The sequence below is a fragment of the Equus asinus genome, chromosome 22 (assembly GCF_041296235.1).
Source record: "Equus asinus isolate D_3611 breed Donkey chromosome 22, EquAss-T2T_v2, whole genome shotgun sequence".
Lineage (NCBI taxonomy): Eukaryota > Metazoa > Chordata > Mammalia > Perissodactyla > Equidae > Equus > Equus asinus.
The window spans coordinates 21,876,333-21,901,068 of record NC_091811.1 but is presented as its reverse complement, the minus strand read 5'-3'; the positions used below and the strand labels follow the sequence as shown (position 1 = coordinate 21,901,068).

At 34.4% G+C, this 24,736-nt stretch overlaps 1 protein-coding gene across 4 annotated transcripts in view; it reads left to right on the top strand.

The window, feature by feature from the left end:
• LOC106834100 (NKG2-A/NKG2-B type II integral membrane protein-like) overlaps positions 1 to 24,736 on the top strand; it is a 34,962-nt gene that overhangs the window by 5,849 nt on the left and 4,377 nt on the right. The window contains exons 1-5 of one of the 4 annotated variants that reach the window (XM_070494400.1): positions 20,012 to 20,132; positions 21,943 to 22,020; positions 22,514 to 22,612; positions 23,112 to 23,165; positions 23,696 to 23,847. The exons of 1 other annotated variant lie outside the window; for it this stretch is intronic. In XM_070494400.1, coding sequence (XP_070350501.1) covers positions 21,951 to 22,020; positions 22,514 to 22,612; positions 23,112 to 23,165; positions 23,696 to 23,847 — 375 coding nt within the window. In that variant the 5' untranslated portion in view covers positions 20,012 to 20,132; positions 21,943 to 21,950. Of the gene's footprint in view, positions 1 to 3,163; positions 3,268 to 3,492; positions 4,233 to 20,011; positions 20,133 to 21,942; positions 22,021 to 22,513; positions 22,613 to 23,111; positions 23,166 to 23,695; positions 23,848 to 24,736 lie in introns of those variants that run through there. 2 more of the 4 variants (XM_070494398.1, XM_044756288.2) reach the window with 2 other exon arrangements.

Sequence of the window (24,736 nt, the reverse complement as noted above, 5' to 3'; positions counted from 1 at the left end):
AATACATACGCATATGTATGCTCTAATCAGCTTTATATAGATAATTTATCTTCTTGAAGTTTTACAGTTAACACCTAGGTTTATGACCAATTTTGAGCTTATTTTTGTATATAATTTGAGGTATGTATAAAATAATAATAACTATATTATTTTTATTTTGCATAACAATATCCAATTGTTTTCACAACATTTGTTGAAAAGACTATGCTATGTCTACTTTATGAGCTTGCATCTTTGTTGAAATATGCATTCCACATGCGCATGGGTATACCTTTGCACTTTCTAACCTGTTTTATTGATCTAGTTATCTATTTTCATACGAAGTCTGTACTTTAAGCATTCTTTTTGTTTTACAGTAAGTTTATATTAGTTACATTAGTTTTTTTCAAAGATTTCTTGTTTGTTCTAGGACTTTGTATGGATATTTCCTCATTATGTCTATCTTTTTAAAGATTATTTTGCTTTTCCTTTTTTTAAGCAAGTGTGAATCTTAATATTATCAATGCCTTCTGCATCAGAGTGATCACATCTTTTATCTTCTTTACTTGGTTAACGTAACAGATCAATATTATGGAGTTTCTTATGTAAATCCAACATGGCATTGCTTCAATAAATCTATTTTTCTCATCGTGCATTATTTTTACATATCACTGGAATCTTTATATCACTTTATAATTGCAATCGATATGTAATTTCTCTTTTTGTGACATTCTCATCAAAAATACATAACATATTTTATTAGCCTCATTCATCTTGTTGCAAGTGTTTTCTATTTTCTTTATCCTACAAGAGATTTTATAAGATTGACATTATATGTTTTTGGTACATATTGCTCACATCAACATGAAATGATCTGCAACTGAGCGTGGAAAGTTTTTTGAATTATAGATAACATTCTAATAGAAGTTTTAAGACAATTCTAGTAATTTCAGTTCTTTTTGTTTTAGTTTTCACAAGTTGTAATAGTTAGAATTTCTTCAACTCTGTGTCTATTTTAAAATGTATTTGCATATTTTCATAACATTGTCTTACGATAATTTTATTGAGGTATAATATACACGCAAGTGGATGCAAATACTATATCCCAACAGCTTACTGAATTTTCATCAAGTGTAACCATCACCCAGAATGAGAAATTGAAATTTACCTACACTACGAAAGGGCAGTTTCATATTCTTTTCTGCATTAAAAAATACTTTATATCAATGGAATCATACAATATGTGTTCTTTATTTTTGGCTTTTTCAGGTAAAGCTAAACTTGTGAAATTCATCTACATTGTTGCATGAAGTTGTAGATGGTCCATGCCTCTTTCCTGTTCCATTGTCTGATTATGTTGTAATGTATTTATCCATTCTATTGCTGATGCTCTTGGATATTTGCGTATTGTTCTATTTGGGGCTTCCATGAGTTATTCTGCCATACGAATTTCAGCATAAACTTTCAACAAAATATGTTTATCACTTCTCCCTTCTATAACTTTTAATTGACTCTTCTTTGTGTAGCTTCTTGAGAGGGAAGCTGCTCAGAACCTTCATTTTAGAACATGCTTCCTTTTTAAAACTTCACACAATGTGTTTTTATCTAAGCACTACTTTAGTTCCATCCTAAAAATTTTTACATATTCTCATTTTATTATCAGGTATTTGCTAATTTTGCTTTTGGTTTCAACTTTTAACTATAGATTTTGCAGAAATGTGTCACTTTCCAAATGTTTTGGAAGTTCCCATATTTCTTTCTGTTATGACTTCCACTTCATTTCTTTGTCTTCGAAGAATATAATTTGAAATGTTTTAATCCTTTGAATTTAGAGATACCTATTTATGAACTAGAATATTTTCTATATATGCCAGTAATATCAAGCTGGTTCATAGTGGTTTTACACTCTTTCATATTCTTACTGATTTTATGACTAGCTGTTCTATCAATTACTGAGGAAAGAGCTCTTAAATTTTCATCTTTATTAAATTGTTTATCTTTCTTTTTAATTCTATGTTTCCACTTCATGGGTTTGTGGGTTCTGTTGTTATGTCACTATATGTTTTTATTGTTTTATCTTCCTCTTGTTCTGATTGCTTTAATGTTTTTAAATGTTCCTTTTTATTTCTTATTTCCTGTTTTAACAGCTATTTTGTCTGATATTAGAATAACCATTTCTGCACACTATGGTTACTGGTGATAAGGTGTATTTTTTCCATCCCTGTTACTTTCACTTATTTATGCCATTGAATCTAAAGTGTGGTTTGCTATGGAGAGCATATAGATGGATCTTACTTTTTTCATTCAATATTTTTATTCAGATATTGTATTATCTTTTGATTGGAATGTTTATTCATTTACATTTAATGTAATAACTAATATAGTGAATTTAGGTCTGCCATTTGCTATTTGTTCAGTTTGTGTCTTTTGATCTTTTCTTCCACCTTTCCTTACATCTTTTGTGTTAAACATATGTTATTTTGGTATTTTAGCTAGTCTGGAATCACCTTGTCTCTTCTACACACGTACACATTATCCATCATCCAAGAATGTGTAGAGCTAATCTCATCTCTTCTATTGTACTCTCATTTTTTGTACCTTCCCATTATATTTATGGTTGGCACTATGTGTGGCACAAAAGAGATCACAACCTTGGAATAGAAAAAGTATGGATTTCCCTCATTCAGTACCAGGCAAATATAGCACTTTGAGCTGAAAAAGTAGTGGGCTATTTAGTGACTCATTACCCTCTGCTAATCAAGTCTGCCTCTGTGGTAACAACACCACTGAGTTTTTCAGTCTTACTGAAACTGTAAAAACTACAATTATTCTTGCTCATTGAGCTGGGCTGGGGAGGAGAGCAGGCATGGGAACAGTTCTAGGCAAGAAGACCGCAAATTTGTTCCATTCTTACTTGAATATGCAGCAGTTTTTCCAATAAGAAATACTTCACAAATTATTATTAATCTTTGATCAGTTCTCAGAGTCCTGAAACCGTGTCTTTGTCAGTGTGTCCTCTTCACTTAGCCATACTACTATGTTTTCCTAATGTGTCCAGTGTGTAACAGTGTAATGTAAATTGAAAGACTATAAATTAAAAAGAATTAACTTTATTTGCTGTTAGAAAATTCAAATTAGTATAAAAATACTTTTTTGACTTGTCTTCAAATTTCTTTACTCATAGAATTTTTTGGTCTCCTTGCGTGTTTACTCATGGCTTACACCCTCTGATAGAAACAACAGTAATTCATGGATGTGGCCAAGTGGCTCAAGTTTCTCCTCAAAATTGTAAGTTGTTTGAGAACTCTTAATATTTTATGCCTTGAAGGAATTAATCTTAGAAAGAAAAAAAATATACGAGTAGTCATATAAACACAATTATTCAAATGTTTCCATAGAAAAATTGTATGGAAAATATGCAACTTTAGGTTATAACTACTAGTCTAAATACATTGTTAATTCATCAAAATAAGAAGTTATACAAATAATGATATAAGATTCTCTGTATTTCAGGTTCTCAAGATCTTCAGAGAGAGGCAAAAATTGTGCACTTTTCTATTTTCCAATGAAGTCACCTTTTTCTACATCCTGTTTGGAAAGAAGAATATATATTTGTAAGCAGCAGGCATTTTAGCTTACATAAATTTGATATAATGCTACTATCACCATCTATAAATAACATATTTGTAGTTTCCTCAAAAGCCATAAATTATTTGCTGAGAATTATTTTTTAAGATATTATTTTTTGGTGAAGTTTCAGTTTCACAACAAATTTAAGAGGGAGGTACAAAGATTTCTATATCTCCCCGTCTCAACACATGTGTAGCCTCCTTCTTTATCAACATCACTCACCAGAATGTACACTTGTTACCTAGGATGAATCTATATTAATGCATCATAACCACCTAAAGTGCATAGTCAGCCTGAGTCTTCACTCCTGTGTTGTAGAACTATTTTTTAATCTTTATCGATATTAATTTTAAAAGTATATACCAAGTCCATATTATACATTTCTTAAGCTTTTGCTATGTATTAAAATAAATCATGTATAAATTGCAAATCCTAATATCGAGAATTGTTATTGCTAGCCACAGTAAGTTGAATCATTCCACTCATATTTTCAAATTAAAAGATATGTCTTCATCTTTGAAGACATTGAAAATAAGGAAGTAACAACCTTGGGGGACGAGGTATATAAGTCAGAGTCGTCAGAAGACAGAATCAGGGTACATTTGATGCAAAGAATTATTAACTATTTGTTGAGAATAGTCCACTAAGAAAGGATAAAAGAAAATCACAAAGAATAACATTATTAAATATTATCTATTTTTAATATATATATAATTGACGTAATGTTATATTAGTTTCATGTGTAGAATGTAATAATTTGATATTTGTATCTATTGCAAAATGATCACCACAAAAAATCCAGTTAACATCCGTCACCAAATGAGTTACAAACAAAAATGTTTTTCTCGTAATGAGAACTCTCTTTTTCTTCCTTCCTTCATTTCTTCCTTCCTTCCTTCCTTCCTTCCTTTCTTTCTCATTGCAGTGACATTAGATTATAACATTATATAGCTTTCAGATGTACATTGTAATATACTTAAAATTCTGTGTAGATTACATCATGTTCACCACAAAACTTATTGTAATGCATCACCTCACATGTGAGCCTAATCACCCCTTTTGCCCTCCCTTCTTCCCCCTTCCCCTATGGTAACCACCAATCCAGTCTCCGTTGCTATGTGTTTGTTTGTCCTTGTTTTCATCTTCTACTTATGAGTGAGATCCTACAGTATTTGACTTTCTCCCTCCGACTTGTTTCATTTAGCATAATACCCTCAAGTTCCATCCATGTTGTCACAAATGGCTGGATTTCATCATTTCTTATGGCTGAGTAGTATTCCATTGTGTATATATACCTCATTTTCTTTATCCGTCTTCCCTTGAAGGGCACCTAGGCTGCTTCCAAGTGTTGGCTATTGTGAATAATACTGCAATGAACATACGGGTGCATGTATCTTTATGCATTTGTGTTTTCAAGTTCTTTGGATAAATACCCAGCAGTGGGATAGCTGGATCATATGGTAGATCATAGGGTAGGCCAGTGCTTTTTTATTGATCTTCTGTTTGGATGATCTTTCCATTGGTGTAAGTGGAGTGTTAAAGTTCCCTACTATTATTGTGTTACTGTCTATTTCTCCTTGTAAGTCTGTTAATAATTGCTTTATATATTTAGGTGCTCCTATAGTGGGTGCATAGATATTAACAAATGTTATATCTTCTTGTTGGATTGTTCCCTTTATCATTATGTAGTGTCCTTCTTTGCCTCTTGTTACAGTTTTTGTTTTAAAGTCTATTTTGTCTGATATAAGCATTACTATCCCTGCTTTCTTTTCTTTTCCATTTGCATGGAATATCTTTTTCTATCCATTCACTTTCAGTTTGTGAGTGCATTTAGGTCTGAAATGTGTCTCTTGTATGCAGCATGTCTATGGATTTTTGTTTTTTTATTCACTCAGCCGCCCCATGCCTTTTGATTGGAGCATTTAGTCCATTGACATTTAAAATAGCTACTGATAAATATGTACTTATTGCCATTTTGTTACTTTTTTTCTGGGTGTTTTAGTAGTTCTTCTCTCTTCCTTTCTTTTTCTCTTGTGATTTGATGGCTTTCTTTAGTAATATGTTTGATTTCTTTTCTATTACTTATTTGCTTACTTGTTTCTGATTTCTTACTGGTTTCTGATTTGTGATTATCATGAGGATTGTATATAATATTCCATGTATATAATAGTCTATACCTAGTTGATAGACTCTTTAACTTAAGCTCTTTCTAAAAGCTCTACTTTTTCACTCCCCTTCTCCCCCATTTTATGTTTTTGAAATAATATCTAATGTCCTGTTTTGTGTCTCTCTATCCATTACACTCTTATCATTGAAATAGGTAATTTTAGTACTTATGTCTTTTAACTTTCGTATTATCTTCACAGGTGGTTGATCTGCTACCTTTACTATATTTAAACCTTTACCAGAGATTTTATTGCATGTTTTTTTCGGGGGTTTTGTTGATAATTTTTATCTCTATCTATAGTCATTGCTTTCCCACTTAAATAAGTCCCTTCAACATGTCTTTCTGAACTGGTTTCTTGGTGATAAACACCATTAATTTTTGCTTGTCTGGGCAGCTCTTTATCTCTCCTTCCATTCTGAATGACAACCTTGATGGAAAGAGTATTCTTGGCTGTAGGATTTTTCCTTTTAACTCTTTAAATATGTCATGCCATTCTCTTCTCACCTGTAGGGTTTTGTCTGAGAAGGCCACTGATAGCCTTATGAGATTTCCTTTGTATATCACTTGTTGCCTTTCTCTTGCTGCTTTTAGTATTCTCTCTTTATCTTTAATTTTGGACATTTTAATTATAATGTGTCTTGTTGTCGGCGTCTTTGGGCTTATCTTGTTTGGAGCTCTCTGTGCTTCCTGTACTTGGATGTCTGTTTCCTTCCTTAGGTTGGGAAAATTTTCATCTATTAGTTTTCAAAGAAATTTTCTGTCCCTTTGTCTGTCTCTTCTCCTTCTGGGACACCTATAATAGGATTGTTAGTGCACTTGATATTGTCCCAGAGTTCCCTTAGACTGTTCTTATTCTGTCTAATTCTTTTTCCTTTTTTCTGTTCTGCTTGGATGATTTCTTATAGTTTTTCATGTAGCTAACTGATCCATTCTTCTGTATCCTCTACTCTGCTATTGAGTCCCTCTAGTGAATTTTTCATTTACACTATTGTATTCTTCATTTCTGATTACTTCTGTTTTATATTTTCCAGTGCTGTGTTGATGAGTTCACTGTGTTCATCAGTGTTCACCAGTCTTCTCCCAATATCTGTGAGCATCCTTATGAGATTTTTGTTTGAACCCTTTGTTACATAGGTCACTTCTTTCTGTTTCATTTAGTCATTTTTCTGGGGTTTTGTCCTGTTCCCTTGCTTGGAATGTATTCCTTTGTCTCTTCATTATGCCTCTTTCTCTGTGCTTAGCTCTAGTATTAGGTGAGTCGGCTCTGTCTCCATAACTTGCAGAAGTGGCCTTTTGTAAGAGATGCCATTTGAGGCCCAGCAGTGTGCTTCCTTCTCATCACCAGTACAAATGAGCCAGGAGTGACTCCTTTGTGGTCTACTTGTGTCCTTCTGCTGTGGCAGGGTTGGACTTAGTGCAGGTACCTAAGGAGTCTAGTTTCTCCTTTCCTAGCCAGCTGTTTGTAAATCTGGCTTGGGGAGCTTCAGCACCACTGGTTACAAGGTCTAAGAGCACACTCCTGTTGCAGTTTTCCTGTTAATTGTGTAGGTACCCAGTGTAGCTGGTTGCTTGGCTCAGGGGCTTACAGTTTCTATAGGCCTCAGGCCCACAAGGTTGTTGTCAGTTCTCTTAGGAGTGCAGCTGAGTGGGGCTGGCCTTAGGCATGGTAGCATTCAATTGTTTCAGGTTGTGGAACATGGGACTGATCCTTTTTATGGCTATTTGTGAAGCACAGGTCTTCTGCTGCTGATAAGCCTCACCCCCCCCCCCACAGGACAACACACAGTGTCAACACATTCCTGGTCCGTGTACACTTCCGAAACCCCTTGATTGTACTCTGATGCCCCCTGCAAAGACCACCACCTCCCCACCAATGCCCCCCACAGTTCACCTGGTCCTCACACAGGTCCTTCCCAACAGAGTTAGGAACACTCTCCTGCCTGTAGAGGATCAAGGCACAGTCAATGCAGGCTGACAAGTAACCTGAGGGTTCCCTGTTGGGCTGGGAAAGTCCCTAGGACAGGCTGCCTACCCTGGCTGAACTGGATTAAATCTGTGCTCTAGTGGGTGTGGAAACCCCAGGGATAACAGCCCAGGGGAAGAATTTCAATGACTTCTGCAGGGGTCTGTGTTGGCACACAAGGACTAGGTCACAATAATGGACCCCACCAATGTCTCAGTCTGCAGAGAGGACTCTCCTCTCTCCAAGAAGCACCCAGAGCCCACGAGGTGTGTCTTTTCACCAAAGGACTGTTAGCCTTCTCTCTGGTGATTTTAAGTTGCTGAGATGGGTGAGTTTGTGCATGGGCCATTTAAGACCTGGGTTTTTTCTGGTTTTGTCTGCAAGGTTTTCTGGAAGTGTCCTTGCTGCAGTTAATAGCCAGCAAAGCCAGATAGTAAGACCCTCGTCTCAATCGTGCTGAGTCTGAAGGATGCTTATAGCAGTATTGGCCCCCACTCCAGATCTCACTCCTCCATGGAGGGTGTACATTAGGGTGGCTCCCACCTGGCTGGCTTAGAAACTCCCCTATTCCTTGAGGTGGCTGTTTTTCTCTACAGAAGGAATATCTGCCTCAGTCAGGACTGTCCCTTCTTATGGGGGTTCTTTTTATCCAGTTTTCAGTTTTCTACTCAGGGTAATAATTCCAAAAATTGTTGTAACCAGGTTGTGTTTGTGGGAGGAGATGAGACCCTGCTACGGGAAATCCTAAAGAAGGCCCTTATACCTGAAAAAAAAGGGGGAGAAAGAGGTCACAAAACACAGAGTAAGGGGATAAATAGGTAGACAGAATCAGAATAGAATAGCAAATACTCACGTATAGCACTAAGCTAAAGGCAAGGAAAACACCAAAAATAAAGATAATCCTCTCACTTTAACCACAAAATGCCAACACAAGATGGAATAAGATATGAGAAAAACAACTTAGGAGGGGAGGCAGAAATGGACTGAATCAATTTAGACTAAGGAAATAAGAGGCCATCAGAAAATGGACTTTCTTATACATGAGATACTGAATACAAACCTGAGGATAATCGCTAAAGAAAAAAGCAGAACAGAGACACAAATAATAAATACGGAGAAAACAAACAAACACATCATGAAAAAATATGTAATTCAAAGGGTAGATCAAAACACACAGAACAAGAAACAAAGGAAATGCAGGAAAACCAGATAAGTGATAAAAGGACAACATTAAGCCCTCATAAATCAATAATCACCCTAAATGCAAATAGATTGAATTCTCCAATAAAAACACAGAGTGGTGAAATGGATTAAAGAACAAGACCCAACAAGATGCTGCCTCGAGGAAAAACATCTTAGCTCCAATGACAAACACAGGCTCAGAGTGAAGGGATGGTAGATGATGCTCCAAGCTAATGGAAAATGAAAGCAAGTGTTGCAATACTTATATCAGACAAACTCAACTTCAAGATAAGAAAGGTAAAGAGACAAAGAGGGGCAGTATATAATCATCAAATGGACAATCTATCAAGAAGAAATAAGACATAAATATCTGTGCCCCCAAAACAGGCACACCAAGGTTCATAAAGCAACTGTTAACAAACTTAAAAGAAGACATTAAAAATAACACGATAATAGTAGAGGACCTCAACACTCCACTCACATCAATGGCTAGATCATCCAGACAGAAAATCAACATAGAAACAGTGGAATTAAATTAAAAGCTAAACCAGTTGGACTTAATAGACATATATAGAACACTCCATCCAAAAACAGCAGAATACACATTCTTATCAAGTGCACACAGGACATTCTCTAGGATGGACTATATGTTGGGAAACAAGGCAAGCTTCAACAAATTTAAGAAAATTGAAAGAATAACAAGTATCTTTTCTAACCTTAATGCTATAAAGCTGGAAATTAATTACAAGAAAAAAGCTGAGAAATGAACAAAGATGTGGAGACTAAACAAGACGTTGTTGAACAAACAATGGATCATTGAAGAAATTAAAGGACAAATTAAAAAATATCTGGAGACAAATGAAAATGATAACATACCATACCAAGTCATATGGGATGCAACAAAGCAGTATTAAGGGGGAAATTCATCCCAATACAGGCACATCTTAAAAAAAAGAAAAATCCGAAATAAGGGATCTCAAATTACACCTAACTAAATTAGAAAAAGAAGAACAAACAAAGCCCAAATCAGCAGAAGGAGAGAAATAATAAAAATCAGAGCAGAAATAAATGCTGTTGAAACAAAAAAGACATTAGAAAGGATCAATGAAACAAAGAGCTAGTTCTTTGTGAAGATAAACAAAATTGACAAACTCCTAGCAAGACTCACAAAGAAAAAAAGAGAGAAAGCTCAGATAAACAAAATTAGATATGAAAGAGCAGAAATAACAACAAACACCACAGAAATACGATGGATTATAAGAGAATACTAAGAAAAATTATATGCCAACAAAATGGATTATCTAGAGCAAATGGCTAAATTCTTAGACTCTTACAACCTCCCAAAGCTGAATCAAAAAGAAACAGAATCTGAATAGACCAATCACAAGGGAAGAGACTAAAAGCCATCCAAACCATCCCAAAGAATAGAACCCCAGGACCAGATGGCTTCCCTGGGGAATTCTACCAAACTTTCAGAAAGGATTTAATACCTCTCCTTCTCAAGCTATTCAGGAAAACCAGGGAAGATGGAACACTTCCTAACACATTCTACAAGGCCAAAATCACTGTGATACCCAAGCCTGACAAGGACGACACAAAAAAGGAAAACTACAGGCCAATATCGCTGATGAACATAGATGCAAATATTCTCACCAAAATTTTGACAACCCAAATTCAGCAATATATAAAGAGGATCATACATCATGATCAAGTAGGATTTATATCAGGGACACAGGGACACTTCAACATCCACAAATCAATCAATGTGATACACCACATCAACAAATTGAGGAATAAATACCACATGATCATCTCAAAAGATGCAGAGAGTGCATTTAACAAGATCCAATAGCCATTTATGATAAAAACTCTTAACAAAATGGGGATAAAAGGAAATTACTTCAACATAACAAAGGCCATATATGACAAACCCACAGCCAACATCATACTCAATTGGCAAAAACTGAATGCCATCCCCCTGAGAACAGGAAGATGACAAGGATGCTCACTATCACCACTCTTATTCAACATAGTACTGGAGGTTTTGGCCAGAGAAATTTGGCAAGAGAAAGGAATAAAAGGAATCCAAATAGGGAGTGAAGAAGTGAAATTCCTAGTGTTGGCAGACGACATCATCTTATATATATATATATAAAACTCCAAAAAATACACTGGAAAACTAATAGAAATAATTAACAACTATGGTAAAGTTTCAGGGTACAAAATCAACTTATAAAAATCAGTTGCTTTTCTACACTCTCATAAGGAATTTACAGAAAGAGAACTCAAGTATGCAATTCCATTTACAATTGCAACTAAAAGAATAAAGTACCTAGGAATAAATTTAACCAAGGAGGTGAAGGACTTACACAATGAAAACTATAATACATTACTGAAACAAATTGATAATGCCCCAAAGAGATAGAAAGAGATTCCATGCACATGTCCTAAAGAGATAGAAACAAGAAACATAATTAAAATGTCCATACTACCCAAAGCAATCTACAGCTTCAATGCAATCCCAATCGGAATCCTAATGAGATTCTTCATGGAAATAGAACAAAGAATCCTAAAATTCACATGGGGCAACCAATGACCCCAAGTGGCTAAGGCAATCGTGAGAAAAAAGAACAAAGCTGGAGGCATCACAATCCCTGACTTCAAAATGTACTACAAAGCCATAGTGATTAAAATGGCATGGAACTGGTACAAAAACAGGCAGACAGATGAATGGAACAGAACTGAAAGCCCAGAAATAAAACCACACATCTCCAGACAGCTAATCTTTGACAAAGGTCCAAGAACATACAATGGAGAAAAGATAGTCTCTTCAATAAATGGTGTTGGGAATACTGGATAGCCACATGCAAATGAATGAAGGTAGACCACTATCTCATGCCATACACAAAAATAAACTCAAAATGGATCAATGACTTGAAGATATGTCCTGAAACCATAAAAATCCTGGAAGATAATATAGCTAGTGCACTCTTTGAGATCGAACTAAAAAGGATCTTTTTGAATACCATGTATTCTAAGACAAGGGAAACAAAAGAAAAAATGAACAAGTGGCAGTTCATCAGACTAAAGAGCTTCTGGAAGGCAAAAGAAACTATAATCAAAACAAAGAAATAACCCATTAATTGGGAGAAAATGTTTGCAAATTATATATCTGAAAATGGGTTAATCTCCATTATATATAAGGAACTCATACACTGAACGATAAAGAAACAAACAGCCTGATGAAAAACTGGGCAGAGGATATGAACAGACATTTTTTCCAAAGAAGATATACAGATGGCCAATAAACACATGAAAGGATGTTCAACATCACTACTCATCAGGGAAATACAAATCAAAACCACACTAAGAGGGGCTGGCCCTGTGGCCCAGTGGTTAAGTCCACACACTCCACTTCGGCTGCCCAGGGTTTGGCTCGTTCGGATCCTGGGTGAGGACATGGCACAGCTCATCAGGCCACACTGAGATGGCATCCCATGTGTCACAACTAGACAGACTCACAACTAAAATATAAAACTATGTACTGTGGGGATTTGGGGAGAGAAAGCAGGAAATAAAAGAATATTGGCAAGAGTTGTTGGTCAGGTGCAAATCTTTAAAAATATCTACACTAAGATACCACCTTACACCTGTTGAAATGGCTATAATCACTAAGACCAAAAAGACCAAATGTTAGAGAGACTGTGGAGACAGAGGAACACTCATACACTGCTGGCAGGAATGCAAACTGGTGCAGGCACTATGGAAAACAGTATGGAGATTTCTAAAAAAACTAAAAATAGAACCACCATACACCCAGCTATCCCACTACTTGGTATCTACCCAAATAATTTGAAATCAACAATCCAAATGGTAACACATGCACCCCTATGTTCATTGTAGCACTGTTCACAATAGCCAAGACATGGAAACAATCCAAGTGCCCATCCACTGGTGATTTGATAAAGAAGATGAGGAATATATACATTGGAACACTACTCAGCCATAAAAAAGACAAATTCATCCCATTTGCGACAACATCGAATGACCTGAAGGGAATTATGCTAAGTGAAAAAAGCCAGACTTAGAAAGACAAACACCAGAAGATTTTACTCATATGTGGAATATGAACAAACCCACGGACAAAGAAAACAGTTCAGTGGTTACCAGGGGAAGGGAGGTGGGGATTAGCCACAGAGGGTGAAGGAGAGCACTTATATGATGACAGTCAAGAAATACTGTACAACTGAAATCTCACATTGATGTAAACTATGATGAACTCAAAAAAAAAAAAAAAACTAAATCATGAAGGGGTACCTAATAACTAAACTTCTGAAATAGAGAAAGGGAAAATATTGAAAGCAACCAGAGAATAATATGTAATGTAACATGCAATAGGTATAACAACTATATCATAACAGATTGAGGAGTCAATAGAGCTGCATGATACAAAATTTCTTAAGTTCTATGAAATTAACTAGGTTTCCACAGACTGTGAAAAGTTAAGAGTATATACTGTAATCTTTTGAACAACCATAAAAATTATAATGCAAACAGGAATAGTCTGGAAGCCAATATATTAATTGAAATGGAATTCTAAAAAGTATTCAAGCAATCCCAAAGAAGGCAGGAACAGAGGGCACAAAGATGAAACCAATTATAAAGCCAAAAGTATTTAATTTTGGAATTAACACTTATATGATATAAAAGACCAAGAGTAATTAAGGAAAAAATTCATCTGTGCCAGATTCTTATTCTATTTATTCTTCACCATAAAGATTGCGTTGCCTGGATTAAGTTAGTATTCCTTTGGCAAATTCAATTTAGGTTGCCTCCTCTGAAGTGGATGTAGTGTTTTCCAGACCACAAAAAAATGGACTTAAAAAATCTCATGTCACCTATCTTTAAATCTCCCAATATGTATTAGCACATAAAGAATTATTAAAACTTTAGTCTGTGAGCTGGCACCGTGGCTGAGTGGTTAAAGTTCCGCACACTCCAGTTTGGTGGCCTGGGTTCATGGGTTCAGATCCCAGGTGTGGACAGCTCCGCTCATCAGCCATGCTATGGAGGCATCCACATACAAAGCAGAGGAAGATGCGCTCAGATGTTAGGTCAGGGCTCATCCTCCTTGAACAAAAAAAAAAAAAAAAAAGGAAAATTCGCAACAGATCTTAGCTCAGAGTGAATCTTCTTCACCAAAAGAATAACAACCACAACAACAAGAGACAAACAACAGTCTCTCATCCATATCATCATCCTCATCTTCATAATAAAACAGAATTCCCCGCCCTTACAGTTTATCATAGGCAAAATTATTTTCTCGGAGCCTAGCGATCACTGGGGCAAATATAACGGCAGACTTGATATCTGAACGAAGGAAAATATCCTGACTTGATGTTTTCTGAGTGACTGCTTTTTTTAAATGCTGATAGTCCACTTTACTTGATATATGAGCTCATGCATGTTGGGAGAATTCTTCGTGATACAGTTAAATTCGACAGTATGCCTATATATCAGAAATAAACTTCTAAGATTATCTTCTCTTAGATATGTTGTTTATATTGCAAAGTTAGAAATGCAAAAAGTTTACAACTTAACTTAACCGGTGTTACTCGAAGTACTTTACCTGTACATTCAAAATCCATGAATTTTCTTTCTCCCTTTCATCTCTATGTGTCTGGAACTCTGATAGTGTATTGAGTGTGGGTCATTTCTGGTGACATAACTTCTACATTTTCTCTGAATTGGCAATTTCATTCTTATCTGACTCGCTGTTATGATTACTTTTGGATTTCGAAATATTTAGGCATAAGAAATGCGTGTCCTAAGAAAGATATTCATACCTCTTTCACAATTGTTGTAACTGGAAAAGTCGTCTCATCATATTCCTAAACTGAGACCAATACCAATGCTTATAATAAGACTAGAGACATGATTTGACATTACAACTCCTCCATGTCTTCCTGATATTCTCTTTTCACAGTTTTTGAATTGTCTAGTCCTTGCATTTATTTCTGAGGTATATGTATATACACACATGTAAATAAAATTATTTATTAATATTATTATTTTTATATATATTTATTTCTGAGATATTTATATATGTGTTTTTTCACTATTGTTATATACTTCTAGTGTTTTATTTATTCCACGTGCCTAGTCAATTTAATCAGGCTGGCTGAATCTGTAACCATTAAGTTCAACTTAATGGCTGTGGTGTATTGATGTGCCTGGTGAGAGGATTATATATCTTCACTCTGCGGATCTCAAGTTGAACATTTCTGAGCTGAAATACTAAGAGGAAGTTCATGGTTTTCGTAGCTTTTTTTTCTCTGACTCGAGGACCAGCAATATTCCATACACAGGCTTCTCCATAAAACTTGGTCCAGGAGTGAGGGTGATGTGGGTGAGGGGTCCTATGGCATAAGTAAGAAATAAAGCACTCTTGCTGCAGATATAAATATTTGTTGATGGAAGCCTCCAGTATTTTGGGATTGTTATTGCAGGAAAATCTCACCTATGTCGAATGATATAATGGTTTTGAATGCTGTATTTGCTTCTTATTTCCTTTCGATTCCTGGCAAGACAGAACTGTGTTTCCTTAGTTGGCTTTCTCAATAACTTTCCATGCAGTGTATTTACTTTACTCTGGTACCCTCAATTTATATAGATGTATATATATATATTCACATGTACCTTTTCACACAGAACCTCTATCTGCTTTTTAGAGACAAAGGCATAGCTATGCTAAGAGAATATTATAATACTGGCAGTTTTTGGCTATTTGAATATAAGTATAAAAAATAAAGTAGCAAATATTATTTTAATTTTAAAATATTATTCCTTTACAGGATCAAGATGAACAGATTTAGGGGCTGGCCCTGTGGCTGAGTGGTTAAGTTTGCATGCTCCACCTGGGCGGCCTGGGGTTTCATTATTTCAGATCCTGGGGGTGGACATGGCACCGCTCATCAAGAGACACTGAGGTGGCGTCCCACACACCACAACTAGAAGGAGCCACAATTTAAATATACAACTATGTACTGGAGGGTTTTAGGGAGAGAGAAAAACCAAATGATTGGCAACAGATGTTAGCTCAGGTGCCAATCTTTAAAAACAAATAGAAGATGAACAGATTTAGCCTTTGTGGCTATTTTACTTCTAGTGGTAAATTCACTGAAACCACAGGAAAAAATATTTATAAAATAATCAACTCTTAAAATAAATACAAAGTATAAAATAAATACAAAAATGTTTTTTCAAAATTACTTGACATGATAAAACAAATGCAATGGGATTCACAAAATTTAAATTGTTTAAAAGTAAATCAAATTAAATTATAAATTAAATCATTCAATGGCAAGTACAGCAAATAAAACATAAATAAGAGATACAAGATCAGCTTAAAGGTAGCAGATAATAATAGTAGTTGGATTTTTAGGACCATTGTCAGAGCAAGAAATTAAAGACCTTCCTTAAATTTTTTAATTTTACTTAAAGATGATCAAGGCTACGTGGCTTTTTGTTGAGCTGTGAAAAATAAAAAGCAGTAGAATTTTCCCTGTTATTATGACTCTGAGAGAAAGGCACTGTAGAGTTTGATTTTTGGCATAGGAGATACCAGATTTTACGCTAAGTGTAGTTAAGATAGTAGCATACCACCAGTTATGACTACCTGCAGGAGGTATGGAAATCCCAGAAGTCAGAATATAAGATATCTACATACCCTGTCCAGCGGCAAGGTTCTTCCCACAATTTGAATTATTGCCAGAGGTAAGCTTCTTTGCATATCTGAATAATTAGTTAACAAATTAATAGAAATACTATTTCATGATAGGAAAAACACTGCTCAAATTTAAAGTCCCAGTTATCAATATGAACAGACAAGTAAGAATCACCAAACTTGTGAGGAGAAAATCCCCAACCAAAAGAACAGGGGAATAAGTCTAAACAAGAAATTAATTGATCCAAGACAAGACTTTCCAACAGAAGTAGTGATACTTCCTGAAATGATATTGGGAAAATGATGGCTTTTGTGTGTATAGTTAAATGTCTCTTCATCTCAACAGCTACTACTTTGGTATAAAACAGCAAGTAGAAAAAGCAGCATGTAATGATTGAAGAGTTTAAATCTGAACTTGCCTCCCCTTCAGAGATACTCAGCATAAAAAACAAGTAGAGAAATAAGAAATAAAAATATAAGCAAGGTTTGACGGATGAGGAATCTCCTTAAAACCATCAGGAAGATTGATATTTTGTGATGATTGAGGGCAAAATATAAACATACAACTATACATATAAAATAAAATTAAGGTATATAGAAAAAAGTGTAAATAGAAAATGTCTAGAGACATTCTCAATCCACGTAGAATTTGTGTAGAATTTGAAAGCCACAATTCAAAATTTCAAGTCATGCAATAAAAAAAGAGATATCAAATGATGTAATTCTGGAATATAGATTATAAATTATATATATTAAAATCAATAAAATATAAGAGATAGAAAGGAACACATTAAAAAAGAAGTTAGTGCCTGAGATTTGTGTGATGGGAGGAAGCCAGAAAAATTTGGAAAAGTCACAAATAGGAATTCTAGAAATTAAAACAAAATTATTTGGATGAAATGTCAGTGGATTGATTGAAGAACCAGATTAGAAACCTTTAGGGAGAAAGTAATTGAGTTGAAAGAACAATTGAAGAAAAGAGAAACTGTAGAAACTAGAAAAGATACTAAGACATGAAGGATAAATTTTCCGGGATGGAAAGATAGGGAAATGAGGACAAGTAATATTAGAAGAGACCAGAACTGATTATACTCAGGATTGATGACACATATGATACTCAGATACAAGAAGAACAATTCATCATCATCAGAAAACATACATTTAATAAACATCTGGCTCATCATGGTAAAACTATTTCAAATTCTTCTCCTGTTTTTTTTTTAAACCAATCACATTGGATGTTTGCCCTAGTAACACTCAAACTATTCCCTACTTTGTAAATCCATTAATAAATTCTCATCTTACTCAAGGTAGCAGCAGCATTAGACACAGTGGTTCACTCAGGCCTCATGGAAATCTTTTCTTCACTTGGCACCCAAGGCAATACATATTCTTGGTTTTTATTTCTGTCTCCTTGCTATATCTTTCTGTCTTGTTTGCTGAATTCACCTTTCCCTCTTTATCTCTGAGTGCCACAAGGCTCAGTCCTTGGACTTCCTCTTTTTCACATCGAATTTCCTTGGTGATATTATCAGTCCCTTAGTTTCAAGCACCACGTATATGCTGAAAACCCCAATTTTATACTTTCCAGACCAAATCTCAAAATTTAACTCAGGACTTAGATATCTGAGTTCCTATGCAACAGCTTCAGCTGTATGTTTAATAGATAAATCATGCTTGACATGTCCAATCAGAAAACAAACGTCTGACCACTCTGCCCCACATCTACCTCATGTATAATCTTTCCCAACTCATTTAATGGAAACAAAATGCTTCCTGTTGGTCAAAGCAAAAGTCATGCTTCATCCTTGACTTCTGTCCTTCTTTCTCAGACCACATTCTATGTTACAGTCCTATTAACACTAACTTCAAAATAGGCCAGAATCCAGTCACTTCTCACCACTTCCACTCTTTACAGTGGTCTAAGCCACCATCATCTCTTGCTTGGATTATTTTAAGGGTCTCCCTATTTCTGACCTTATTCTGTATTTCACTTCAGCAGCCAAATTGACACTATTAAAATATAATCAGATCATGTTATTCATCTGTTCAAACCTAGCTAAAGTCTTAAAAAGCCTGGTTGATCTGAGCCCTTTTACCTCTTGCATCTTATCATCTAGTACCATATTTTCAACCTTTTTTTTCATTATTGTCCTCAACCCACTAAGGAGCCATTACAGCCATATTTTCTTAGCCTGCCCCATGAAAATTCAAAACCAAAAATATACTACACCTCTCTTTATGTACTTTATGTATATTTGTGCTTTATATATAAAATGAATAAGATTTTTTTCACTGTCCTCCAGAACCCATTTTTGTCCCCTTGTCAGTGATATCAGCTTGTTGAGCGTGCATGCTCTAACACTGTTTAATTTCCTGAGGAATGATAGCTAAACATTTCCGTTGTTCTCGACACAAAATGAAGAATGATAAAAAATAATTCCATTTTATACAAACTAGATCATTTAAATTTAATAAATTATTTCTTTTGATGTTCATATGTCATTTAACTTGTGTTTTAAAAGTCTACTTTTTATGCTATCACCATTTTTTAGGTACTGAAATTTTCAAAAATTACCTTTGTTTTCCCCCTACATAGTTAGACTTGGGCTTTTGTCGTTTACAACAAAAATTCCTATTAAAACATAGAGAATTAGTTACAAATGGAGGATGAGTCAATGAACAATATAATGAATAGTAATTTCATAAATCAATCTCTGGCATGGTGACTTAGTTCAATATTGTTTAATGTTTTTTTCTTTCCCAGAGACATTTATTTTTATCAGGAGACATCTAAATAATTTATTTATGAGTAATAAAATTGAATGCAGGAATTTTAAGAACAAAGGCAGAAGAATTGAGAAAAAAAATTGGGACTTGATCATCGTGAGAGTTACCATAAGTTGAAAATGGAGTCATTCTTCAGAATAATTAATGACAAATTTTACTAAATATCTATTGTTTATGGGATTATGATTTTAGAATTTTTTCCACTATAATAGAAATGACATATGAAAGTATGAGGAAAAGAAGTGTGAAATCTCAAAATTTAGCAACCTTGTCTAAAAGTAGAACTTAAACTTCTAAGATACTCTCAACAAAACCGAAGTTTTTAGTGTTTGTGATTGAGAGGAAGCAAGTTAACAGCATGAAGCGGTCAAGTATGTCTCCCTGATATCTTTTAGAATAGGGAAACAATTTCTCAGAGGCACTGGCCAATGTATAAACTAAATGACACATTACAAACTCAAAGTCTCCGGTATTCTGATGGTGGGTGAGGTGATAAACTGTCTTCAAAATAGCCCACGTGTAAGAATTTCCTGTTCAAACTTGAAGTGACACACTGATGAGAAATCTACTTTTTCTGCTATTGCTTCACTTTGAGCCTTCTCAGAGCAGTCCGTGAAGTCCGCAGATATCGTTTGTTACAAGAGTAACCCGGCCCCCCTAGACTAGAGGATACACGACTCTCTGGGCAACAGAAGGTATGTGATGCTACTCTCCTGTCTCTCTACTAGCTCAACTCAATTAGTGGGGGATTACCAATGCTAGAGATGATGCAAAAGTTCATATATAATCAAATCAAAAAGAATATTAGTGTCTTTATTTGAATAATTAAGGATAAAAAACAAACATAAAAACATGAAATAAGTTGGAGGATTTCTTAAATATCGAAATTCTTGCCTGTGAATGATTAGTCAAGTGTGTATACACATGCATATTTGGATTTGTAAATCAATTAATTTAAAGTGAAATCTCCTAAGGATCATGACACTGAACAGTTAATTTTGGATTTTGTAATCAGTATAGATATTATTTTATACATTTTTTTATATTTAGCCCAGGCTTTAAAAATAGATTCTTAAAATGCATTCATCCAATCGTGAAGGTGAAATGTAACCCATCGGTACATATACTTAGATTAAATACAGTAGTTTGACTTTTAGTAAAAATCACAGTGAGCTAATTTCCATAGTATGCTAATTTAAACTTAAGTGTAAACTATCAAATGTTTGAACAAAACATTGCAGAAAAAGGTATACCACACTGATAAAGAGAATCCTGTCTAAAGAATTAAGTTAGACTGTCTAACTGATAAGGTTCACAAATAATAGACAACTGTGTTAAAATAATAATTAAAATAACTAGCATGTTATTGAGAGCTTATAAAGGCCAGATTGAGTATTAAGTGTTTTGCATGCATTACATCGTATATATTTTTGTTCCCATTTTAGGTTAGTAAATGAAGTTGCTAGAAACTAAGTAACTTTTTATAGGTCACATGTTGTAAGTTTCCAAACCAGAATTGATTCCAGATCTTACTGACTAACGAGCCCCTTGTCTGAATTATTAAATTAAATTCTCTGATTAATCACAATTGCTTACACAATTGAAGCTACCCTCTGATTTCACAGCCATAAGATCCTTCTGGAAGCTTGCACCAACAGTGTGCTTCCATAAATCATCTACACTTTTATCGATCTTTTATAGTTTCATATCTTAGTCATTAAATCAATTGCCAATTACATGTGTATATTTAAAAAATATGTTGTTTTATTCTTAATATTTACAAGGTTTTGGGCAATTTTGGAGACTAAAATTTATAAATGTAAACTTTATAAAATATATCTTTGAAATTTTAATATTTTCTCAGAACTCCATGGTCATTCAAAATAAAGTTTAATTGGTAACGCCTCATCCCCTTTCAATAAATAAATGTAAGTCACTAAATAAAATTAATTTAGTGCAGGAAATTACTGTGTATGCTAATACCATTATTTCCTCAACTTTAGAACACAATCTTTAACCATTAATGAATTAAAAATTGTCATAAAAATTGCTGCATCATTTTTCTTCCAACATGGCATTTTAATTTTAACAGTTATTCCAATAGTGTTAAATTGTGTCCGTAGAATCTGACTTTAAATTAATAAGGACATTATTATCCATCATCTTCTTTATTCCACACTAACTGATTGCTTTTCATTGCTCCAACCAATAACATTGTGTGAAACATAGAATATCGTTTAAAAACTATTCTATCATAAAACACTTATTTAAAGCTTTAAGTCACCTGAAATTAATATTATGTTGGATGTCAATTATATCTCAATGAAAGTGAATAAATAGAGCTCTAAGGAAACTAGACTTTTACATTGTTCAAATGCAAATGAGTACTATTACTCACTTCACACTCCACCCATTTAACTATACTATCAATCTTGTCATTATATACACCATTGATTAACTACTTAAGATCAGTTATCATAGAACAAAGTCCCTGTCATTACTCAGCAGCAGAGATGAATGACCAAAGAGAAGACTACGAAGAACTGAATTCTGTTAAGGACCCAAGAAGATGTCAAATGAAAGGTAAGGCCACTAAGCTCCATTTCAGTAACTGAACAGGAAATCACTGATGTGGAGTTAAACATTGGAAATGCTTCTCAGTATCTCCAATGGAATGATAAGAACGACTGCTGCAAAGTAAAACATTTAGTAGACATACAATATAACTGTTCTAGGGTGTGCAGCTGGGGCACAGAGGTGTGAGGAAAGAGTAGAAAATAATATTTTTCATTTGTGAGGATCAGAGACTGAAATTGGAATATGGTATTCTAATATAAAATCTGAGAACTAATTTTATTTAGGCATTGTTAAAATTTGTAGTGTTTGACCAACAACTTGTAGAGCCTTATATTCACTGAAAATGCAATAGAATATATTCTGAGAGAGAGATTACAATGGTAGATATGGGTTTGGGTTCCAAGTATAAATATCTGATTCCCTTAGCATTTGTATGTAAACTGTATGAAGAATTATCTGCATCTTTCCTTCCTCAGTGTTTCTATTTGTCTCCCTGCAGATTTGCCATCACCTCCGGAGAAGCTCATTGCTCTGATCCTGGGAGTCATCTGCTTTATCTTGATGTATATTGTAGTAAAAATGATGCTCTTCGTTCCCTGTAAGTAAATTTTTGAAAGATTGTAAGGGAACTTTCACCTTAATGATGGTCAATGACTCTATACATTTCACAATATTGAGGGATAGAATTCGTATTTTAATGAATGAATTTAGACTGAATGTGGAAAGATTATGCTGAATTCGTCAAATTATAAATAACAGAATGATTTTAGAGAGTACTATACATGCATATATATGCTTATATTTTGACTTCACACCTCAAAGACGTGTTTTAGGAGACTGAACGATCTTACTGAGAAATATAATTTAATTTTTGTGATTAGTTAAACCAAATATTGTAAAAGATGGTGAAGTTGGTCCTGAAAGCTTTTGAAATATTTTTCCCTCGATCTTTATTACTTTATTATTTTTTGGTGTAATTATATTTTTCCAGATTATTCTAATTCTAAATTATAAAACAAATTTCAAAGAAAGAAACTAAAATTATGATTTATTTAGATCACTATTAATTTTTATGATGATTACTTTAATATTTCTAGCTACTGTAATCCTGGAGCAGAACGATTCATCCCTGATAGCAAAGAACCAGAAAGGTATATAATGATTTTCAAAGTTCTGATATTACTATAGTTTTTATTTTGTCTCTGTCTTACACTGGTTAAAAATCATAGATTTTTGGGGGGAAAGTGAATTACAAAATAAGGTAATAAATGTTCATAAAAAGTTATTATAGGAGAGTATTCCTTCTTATGCCACAATATGAAGATGTATTCATTTAAAATCATCATACACATTGTTGCCAATTGACTCAAATTTTCTATTGATAAGAGATAAATAATTTTAATATTCTAAAAAAGTGGTTTCATTCATTGAATTTCAAGGCATTTATAGAGTGGATATTTTTGTTTGTGTGTTTGTTTTATGTGAGCTTATAAATTAGAGCATGAGAGGCTGACCATGTCTGTAAGTGTGTGTATGAGTGTGCTTTGTTTTATATGTACAAGCCTGTGAGGGTGCATAGATATGCTATGTACATATATGTTTCTACCTATGCAGAATGTAAGTTAGCTTTCATTTTTAAAATTCAAATTATTTTGCATAACAATTCATAATATTTCTTCAGCATGTAATTGTCGTCATTATCCGAAGAAGTGGATCACATATTCCAACAATTGCTATTACATTGGTAGTGAAAAAAAAGCGTGGAATGAGAGTTTGATGGCCTGTGCTTCCAGGAACTCTAATCTGCTTTATATAGACAATGAAGAAGAAATGGTAAGATTTTAAATGTTTCATATACTTTATTAAAGGCTTATTTCAGTCAATATTATATTTGCAGAATTCATCCATATTTTTGTACATATTGTAGGTTAATTTAAATTCTGCAATACTCCTTTGTTCGACCTTATGATATTTTGTTTATATTTTATTACTAATGTACATTTGATAATTTCCAGTTCTTACTGTTCATAGAAAACCAGGTTTCTATAAATGTTTTTTTCTAAAATAAATTTTGCCTTTTAATTTTACCATCCACCAATGAAATTAAACATATCATGATTGCACAGATTGATCACAGGTGAATATAATCATGTTATAACAAATGAAATCTCAAAATAGAAGTTTCCAGCCCTCAGCAGCCCCACCTCGGGGTGCACTCTTAGCACTTCTCATTTTTCCTTATTTAACGGCTGCCCTGACTTTTGCGATCACAGAATCTCCTCGATTAGTTCAACTTCATGTTAATCGTATCACACAATGTGCATTTTTCCTCCTCTCTTTTCACTCTCCTATGATATTTTTGCAATTCATCCATATTATTGCATTTATCTGTAGTTTGTTAGTTTTCATTGCTGAATTATGTGAATGCAAAATTTTGAAATCCGTTCTATCCAATGTCCCTGGCTGGGGACATGAGTCTCATGCCCACAGGGATAAAAAGACTTCCCAGCATGAGTACTTTACTACCTTTGCTGGTCCCACCTCCACCCCTCTGCACTCTCACACACACCCTGGTGTCTCTTGGTGGGGGAAGAGAAGCACTTCCTCTGGCTTCTGGTTATTAGCGGGTTTCCTGATCCATCACCCTTCTAAGGCTTAGCTGGTGTTGCTGGACAGGATTTGTTTCAACACAGTGGAGGAACGGCTTCCTATTGCTGGGTTG